Genomic DNA, 8493 nt, shown 5'->3' with positions numbered 1-8493 from the left:
ACTTTTATTTTAGAATGAAATATCATTAACGTTTTGATTTAATTTGTCCTTTTTTTTTTTTGCATTTAATCTTCAAGTCTGAAAGATCGTTCACATAAATCACAAATTAGTGCTATTTGTACATCATGCCCTTTTATAACTTTAAATTTAAGAGAATGACCTTTTTAGATCATAGAATATTACTTTAATGAGTAATAGAGAAGTTACCAACCGCACAAACGCAACCAAATGAACAACCGAACCATACTGAGTTTATTTTAGTATGATATCGGTATAACATATCTAAATGGAATACCGAAAATACAAAAAGAAAATCTTTCAAAACCATACCAAACCAACCGATGAACACCGCTATATCTAGTCATTACTGAAAGGCACATTTTACATCAGACGGCCAGTATGTAACAACATTTGCTAAAACATAAGGCACGATAAAGTATAATCACACGATATACATATAGAAATCAACATAATACAAAGACAGAACAAAATATCATTCAGTAACCTTCACGCCGGTTAGGTAGACTTGGCACTGGATCACACTACCGCCGATATAGAAACCAGGCATAACCATCAGACCAACCTTAGGCTTCTCCTCGTTTTCATCTACAATAAAATTCTTCAAAACGCTTTCCATATAAACCTCTGAGAACTCACTTCCCTTCTTGACTTGAAATACTCTAACTGGAGGATCAAATGAATATGCCAACCTATGCAAAAGCCAAATTGACTTGGCCAGTTTCAGAAAAGCCTGGTAGAAAGCTGTTCTTGGGTGCCCGCCACCCATAATATAGTTTCGCTGATCCACGTTCCCAAAGAATGAAGCCTCCATCTTTGGATGAACCACCACTATATATTTGCTGCGGCAGAAGTTCCCAAAAAGGGAATCTGGACTTTGGCCTACAGCATCCAGTGGATCCATTTCACGTAATGCAAGATACTGGTGGAAAAAACTATCCTTGGTGACAGCTGAATTCTCATGTTTCACAGAGAAGAATTCGTCCTGAAATCCGGTGAACATTCTTTGGCAGATATGTGACTCAAATGCATACTTCTTGTGAGCTCTCTTTGCATAAGCTATATCTGGCTCTATGGAGTTTGCTGCAGCATCAAGATCCCAACCAGCAGCTTTCATCATGTTGATCAATGGCTTAGAGAAGTCGTGAATGGCCCTGTAAGCAGCTTCCACAGCTGACCTGAAAAGCACAGGTGTTAGGTCCATGATGTAAAGCCCATTCTCGTCAACTGCATTTTCTGATTCTTTGGCTGACAAGCCCCTGAGCTTAAGGTTTTTCTCCAATTTGACCCGCTTCTGACTGGCCTCTTGTATCTGCTGCTGCAGCTGACCAATCTCAGAATCCTTATTCTGAATCTCAGATTGAAACTTCTTCACCATAACTTCATATGTTTTCAACAAACTCTGCTGTTCTTGGATCTCTGCAGCCAAGCGAGAGTCCTGAGGTGAAACACACACAGGTTTGGGATTGTGCTCCCTGTAGAAGTGCTTGAGTTCAGAGAGATTCTTCAGCTCCGAAATTACAAGTTTATCGGCAGCTTGGATTTTATCCGGGTCGTATGGAGTATGAGCAGATTGGAGTTGAATGTAGGCAGACTTCAGGGATGAGATATTTGTAAAAATCCTAGATACCATAGCTTCAACTGCTTCAGGATTTTGGTTTGCGGCTTCCTCCATAGGTTGTGGATGGACCTTTTGGCTGTTGCTCTCGCGGAGTTGTGTATCTTTTGCACCACTGGGTTGCATAGCTACTTGTAATGCGATAAGATTAATCAAAGCCCGACCCCTAAAAGATTGTGGTGATTAACCTGTAAAACCTAAACCCTGTCAGAGATGCATGAAATAATCACAAACAGGCAAATAAGAATTTCCAAACATCTAACAGTTGCAGCATCCAGAAAAATCTGCCAAGGTCGAAAACAAAATCTTTACAAATAGCAGTAGAGTACACTTGGGAAAGCAACAAAGCAGCAAAAGATCAAAAGCTTGTCGACACCTAAACAAAACAATCCCTGGTACCATCAGCATCCATCCTGAGCAATTTTACCTTAAGATCTCATAAGGAAAAGTAAATGTAATTATACTTTACCTTATCAGAAAAGGAAAAATTAGAGAAGTAAATGTTATTAACGCATCCAGATCTGAGCAGAAATTCATCAGTATCTAACAAGCAAATACAAGGATCCCTTATCAATTTTTAAGTCATAACTCACAAATTTGCCTCCATCATTGTCTACCCCCAAAATCAATAAAAGTTCAAGAATTCCACCCCAACTCCTCCAAGCCTCCATAAGAATATCTTTTGTTACCAAACTCAAGAAAAGTTTCTGCGCTTGAACTCTCCAAACCAACAAAAGGCAATACATGTAACCGACAACAAAGATAATCAGATGACACCTTCTGCTGCACCAATTTCAAGCACGATGGTTTGGAGTGCGGAAAACTTAACAAAGAAAACTGGTATTCAAGTCAGCTTGCGATAGAGGGACAGGCTCACAACCCCCCACAACCCCAACCCCCAACACACACACACACTCCCACCCCACCCCAAATTGAACCAGGGTTGAGTTATCTAACTCAAAGGGAGTTTCTCAGTTATCCCCAAAAAACCAAAAAATGTACAAATGTGCTCAACCGTCACCTATCCCATTGGCCCAACTACCTTACACTTCTTCCTTTACCCCAAAAGAATAAATGAAATGTAATTTAATTCTTTAGATATTTACATACAACGTACAGTTTGAAACATTTTTCATTCTTCTCCTTCCAAATTAGCCAAAAGAGATGCGACAATGTTGTTCCACCAAGTTGTACTCCAATCATTACTGATCTTCGGTACACCTGCCCCAATGTCTTTGGCACAACCCATGAAATATTAAACAAAGTGAAAACCAAGCCACAGCTGTGATGTAGACCTACAATGCAATGGTATATGGCATGTGTCCTCTCATTGCTCTTCATATAAACTAGACCAACTCACCATGATATGTCTCCTTACTTCAAGGTTTGTCGTTGGCGCTGCATCTCCAAATTGTATAGAGTATACCAAGTTCTTTTTCTTTTTCTTCTTGTTTTATGGGGGTCGGAGGGTTGACCAAGAAACTTTTTCTTAATCAGTACAAAGAAAGTTTTATTAATGTACACCAAGATGGTCTTAGGGGTAGGGCATGCAGTTACAAATATTCCTTTTACCTCGTAAAAATCTACCCGCTTGGTGGACGAAATCTTCTCCTTTTAGAATTCTTTCTCCCAAGCACCTTTTTGTCCACTTATCTATGCAACATGAACTAATTGCCTACCAACTTACCAAGTGAAGGGCAAGAGAAAGTGAATGTATTCCATGCCCTGGTATGTGGTAGATTCCACTTGTGGGATTATACTGGGTCGTTGTTGTTGTTGTTGTTGTGGTATGTGGTAGATTCATTTCTGTACCTCCTTCATTTCCTGTTCCAACAAGTTCCCAATAGAAGGAATCAAGGAAAAAAGATTTGGCACCTTCCCCTCCAAACATGCCCCCCCCCCCCACCACCACCACCAAAAAAAAGGAAAAAAAAACAAACAATTCCTAGACAGTCATAAATTTCATTAGGAGTAAGTACCTTCTATTCCCAACTTGAATGGCCCCTCAAAAGATTATAAACAAGTGATCCCCTGCACAAGCCTCCTCGAATACGTGGAGACACAATAGCTTCTTAACTGTTCACCAAATTATATAGCCATGGGTATTATTATTATTATTATTACTACTACTACTACTGCTATAATAATTACCAATTACTAATATTATTTATTCAAATTTAACTTATTTTGCACTTCTTTTTTTATTTGATATGATGATGACATGAGCTAAGCTTAAATAGAGAAACATGGTCAGTGAGGATACATATAGCTAACCGCAACTAGTATAGGACTGAGGCGTAGTTGTTGGTCTAATCCATTACATCACCTGTTTTTCTAAAATCCTACACTCTTGCACAACTAACACCAAAGTCAACTCCAATAAGATAAGTGTATGGAGAAGAATTATGGATGAAAAGAAATTCACTTGCATTGTTTTTCTAGTTGTTATGAATGTTGTAAGTTGTTTTTTGCCGTTACTCATTTGGCCCAACAATCCATTCAAATCATCTTTTTTCACTCTTAAGTCGGAAAAGAACCTGTTTTAACTTCTCATCAAAGTTTGATGCTTTTCCAAAGCCTTCTTAATGTAATCAAGCCAGCATAGCTTGGACTATATGGGAAGAAAGAAATAAGAGGTGTTTTGAAGGCAAACAGGAGGAAATGCAGTCTGAAATATGGCTGTTTCATTGATTAAACTAGTGGAAAGATGAAAACCCTGTTACGAATTTACGTAACCTGCTGGACATGCTAGATTGCTTAGGATTTTAATGTAATCAAGCCAACATTATCTCTGTATTTTTTGCAGTATCAACTTGATACTGTTTTAATAAAATCTTAACTTGTAAAGTTTTAAAAAAAAAAAGCCTTCTTATGGACTGAATTTCTTGAAGCTGATTAAAGACATCTCACCCTTTTCACACCAGTCTTGAATGCATTTTCTATTTCCAGAATTGCCAGGGTGCATTTTCACATTCTACAATCACAAATCACCAATACTTTGTCAAAGTATCAAAATCTCCCAAATATTTTAAGTTTCTATGAAGATCTCTCTCAATAGAAAGCTGTTTCTCAAAGTTGACTCTAGCACATTGGCCACCATTAGACCAAAAGCTCTGACACTTAATTTGAACCACAAAGATAATGGAGATAATAGGTAACCTAGAATAGATAACACGGAGATGTAACTTAAGAGAAACTACATATAGCAGAAAGGAATCAACTTGCCAGTGGAAGGTATGCCTAAAAACTAAAGGAGATCCTATGGTGAATAGCCAGAAGGCTCCAAAATAAACTTCGAATCAGCACAAATATTCTCAAAATACATGGACAAACTATGGTAAATCAAGAAGAAAGTAAGGAAATTGCACATAGAAACACCTCTAGGAGCAGCAGTAGCGCGAGAATTAGAGTAAACAGGACACAGTCTACGAAGTATGATAGTACATATTAAAGAGATAGAGATAATCTGAATAACATACCAAAGAAAACTACAGAGCGACGACTGAAGGTGTCCAACATACATAATAACCTTAACACTGCAAAACAACAACAACAAAAAACAAAAAAATAGAAACAACATCAAACATAACTAAGTAAAAGTGATTATTCTGCAAGATTAGTAATATAAACATCTAGCTGACATTATTTCTTCCACAAAACAAAAAACACCCAGTAGCCCATTTGTTTATACAAGGTCAAAAATCATAGCAACCCTTTGCTGCTTCTTCTTCTATGGAATCATGAAATCAAGCAAATCCCAATTGTTTAAAGCAATTAGAGATTAAGGCAAACCCCTAAAGCTATAAGTTACACAAAAAAGGTTGCTTTTTCCCCCCTTCCAAATGAAGATAACCCTAGGATAACTAATGTCACTCTGTTCAAGAAAACAAATAATATAAAACCCCAAAGAGGTAAGTAAGTTCGTTATAATGAGAAAAAAGGGGTACCTGATCGGAGATCCCGCTGACGAGTTACCGGAATTGAAGAGCAGAGTTTAAGCGGTGGTGGTGGTGGAGGTGGAGTTCTCCGACAATATCTCAAACCTTGGGAAGCATCTTTGTTTGTCTGTTCATTTTAATCTTTCGGTGGAAGCACGCCTGCCGGATTTGGTGCTTTCTATAATTACCAGCCCCACTTGCTATTACTGTAGTACAAATGCCCTTTCCGGTTAATTTTTAAGAAAGAAATATTTCAATTACTTACCCTTTTAGTATATTGTCCAATATGTACATTATTTTATAAGATCTCTCTTTTTTTCTTCTTAACTAGTATACTTACCCGCATCAGTTAAATAAAAAAAGTAGAGATATTGGGAACATATATATATTGCACACTAAATTTATTGATCGTATTAAAAAGAATTAAACCAAAAAGAAAAAGATGAATTTAATTGAATTGTCTGTCTAAATTTTTTTTGCTAGAGACCACCAATCCCCAAGATATGTTTCAACATTACTTTTTATCTATAATATATTCCAAATTTATTATTTAACATTCTTACATTTAATATAGATCTTTTACGCCATCGACTTGTCAAAACATGATTTTAATGAACAATTCAGAATTGCATAAGTTCAAATAACTCTATCACTAACTCTTTTAGAACACGGAAACTTTTTAACATCATTAGAAGGTACATAAATAATATGAAGGAGCATTGAAAGTACACATAGGAAGTAATATCATCCAAATCACATATGAAATATGACTCCGAGGTACACAATCTATTATTTTATAAGGCATACGTGTATAAGATATTAAAAGTGAAAACTCATCCAAAAGAAAAAAAACATATTTTGGATTATCCTCGTAATGGGATACTAATCATGACATAATAGAAAAAATTAAACACAATTGATGTAAGAAATCCTATCTATTTGAAACATAGTCACAAATGTATTTATGAATGAACACTAATAAAGACAATATTAATAAAAATATGATTGTTGTAAAAGAACTTATTTATGATAATAAGTTATTTCTAAAAATGAGATTGCATAAACGCCCAGTAAAATACTATATAATAATTTAATTGTGAATAATTCAAAAACATTAACTAAATCAAGGAACCAAAGAAACAACTTCCATAATATTTGATACTATATACTAGGATTTCGATTTAACAATAAAAAAATATACAACTCGATATCCATCTATTGAATATCAATACCTAGCCATCTCACGTGGCAGTACAGTTACTTCAAATTGTCAATAAGGACGGATGGTTGAAGTATAAGTTAATTTAATTTTTCACCTTTGTTATAGTCTATAGCAATTGTTAACAAATTTGCATCAAACATTTGTTTCATAGGAGGAGAACAACAATAATGCTTACCATACCCATTAGTATTCCAAATAACACCCATTACAAAGGCTCTGAACCATTTTTCTTTAGCTTATGACATTTCAATGTCTTAAATGTATGACATTTCAACTTAAATTATATTCAAAGAATACATAACTACTTAGTAGTAAGGTGGGCTGAGGAAAAAAAATCTGGAAAAAATAGTACTGAGTTAGCATAACAAAATTACAGGAAAAGCTCAAATGGAACCATTATTTGCACCATAGGTTTTTTCCCATTTCACGTTTGGTCAAATCACACATAACTTATGATAACTCCACTAAAAATAACACAGAAAATAAAAGTTTTAACTTTATAAAAACTTAAAGGCCTTTTTCTTTCCAATCTTTTAAGCTTAATAGGTATAATTAAGTATATAACTTTATAACCTCATTACCTATATAGAGAGATTGTACAACGCAAAAGTTTGATATCCTCAATTTCTACTAATAAGTTATAATAATATGCAATTAGTATTTATGAACTATTCATATTATAGAAATAAAGTTAAGTTAAATAAATACCTTGTAATAATCGTAGCTCATTTAAATCTGGTAGAAAAAGATCTGTATGCACATTTGAAGTTGACAAACCACATCGCAGATCTTGTTTTTGCATTGAATTTGGATATTGTGCCTGAGACTGAGACGATGAAATGTGTCCACAACTCTTTATGGGTGTACTACGTAATCGAGTAGGATTTTACCGATTTATTATGTCTGTTAATGGTTGTTTCATTTTTCCTTTTTCAAAAAGCATTCCTTCTGATAGTAGCAGGATCAACAAAGTCTGTAAACCATAAAACAAAAGAATTAGCTAATTGTATTAAGATGAAAAACTTAGGAAAATATCAAACCAATAAAGGATGTCGTGTCAAGACGTGTTTTATTTATAAATTTATTCGTATGTTTACATACCAAAGTGCGTTTGAAGTATCAAAAAAGAAGGTTTTACTTCATTGACCCTAAATTTATTCAAGGAATTTAAGAACAATAAAAAGTAATTCCTACAGAGTTATATATACAATATAATCAACTAATATAAACTATGTTTAAAGCCAATAACACTCTTAAAAGTAAAAATATAAGTAATGAAGGGCTTATTTGTTTTGTGATTTTTCTCCAATTGCAACAGACTAAAGCATGTAGAAAAGCGACTATTACATACGATAGACATACACAACTAATTTTGTCAAAAGAACTTTAAAAAATGCTACTAGATTCAATGACTTCACAGGAAGGATGAGATGGTCAAATAGGGCAGAGATGATAACAAATTATATAGCCTCTGAAATGATCACCCTCTGAATTCTATAGGAAGCTATGGACGATAATGACATGAATTTAAAACTCTATAAATAAATTTCTGAATGTTCACTTTTTTTTTTAATCCAAGAAGAGCTTGAACGTGAAAATAATTTAGAGAAACAATTTTTGTCAAGTCCATGATAGTTCTTGTTAGGAGCTCTAACATAATTCAAGTTAAAATTCTTTCTATTTAAGATTTAAACATC

General features: G+C 34.7%; 1 protein-coding gene across 6 annotated transcripts; it reads right to left on the bottom strand.

Annotated features, from left to right (window-relative positions):
* Window positions 1-327: 327 nt before the first annotated feature.
* On the bottom strand, window positions 328-5747 carry LOC104219299 (protein GRAVITROPIC IN THE LIGHT 1). 6 transcript variants are annotated; one of them, XM_009769959.2, is made up of 5 exons: window positions 5584-5747; window positions 5116-5172; window positions 3616-3712; window positions 3324-3460; window positions 328-1824 (listed from the first exon to the last, which is right to left on the bottom strand). In XM_009769959.2, exon 5 carries the CDS (start codon window positions 1760-1762, stop codon window positions 494-496), a length of 1269 nt encoding a protein of 422 aa, XP_009768261.1. In that variant the 5' UTR covers window positions 1763-1824; window positions 3324-3460; window positions 3616-3712; window positions 5116-5172; window positions 5584-5747; the 3' UTR covers window positions 328-493. The 6 variants fall into 6 exon arrangements, with proteins under 6 accessions (XP_009768261.1, XP_070026994.1, XP_009768264.1 ...); XM_070170893.1 differs by lacking the exon at window positions 3616-3712; XM_009769962.2 differs by lacking the exons at window positions 3324-3460; window positions 3616-3712 and having other exon boundaries at window positions 328-1840.
* Between the last annotated feature and the right edge of the window lie 2746 nt (window positions 5748-8493).

The sequence above is a fragment of the Nicotiana sylvestris genome, chromosome 1 (genome assembly GCF_000393655.2).
Source record: "Nicotiana sylvestris chromosome 1, ASM39365v2, whole genome shotgun sequence".
NCBI classification, from domain to species: domain Eukaryota; kingdom Viridiplantae; phylum Streptophyta; class Magnoliopsida; order Solanales; family Solanaceae; genus Nicotiana; species Nicotiana sylvestris.
This window is presented reverse-complemented; position numbering and strand designations above follow the sequence as displayed.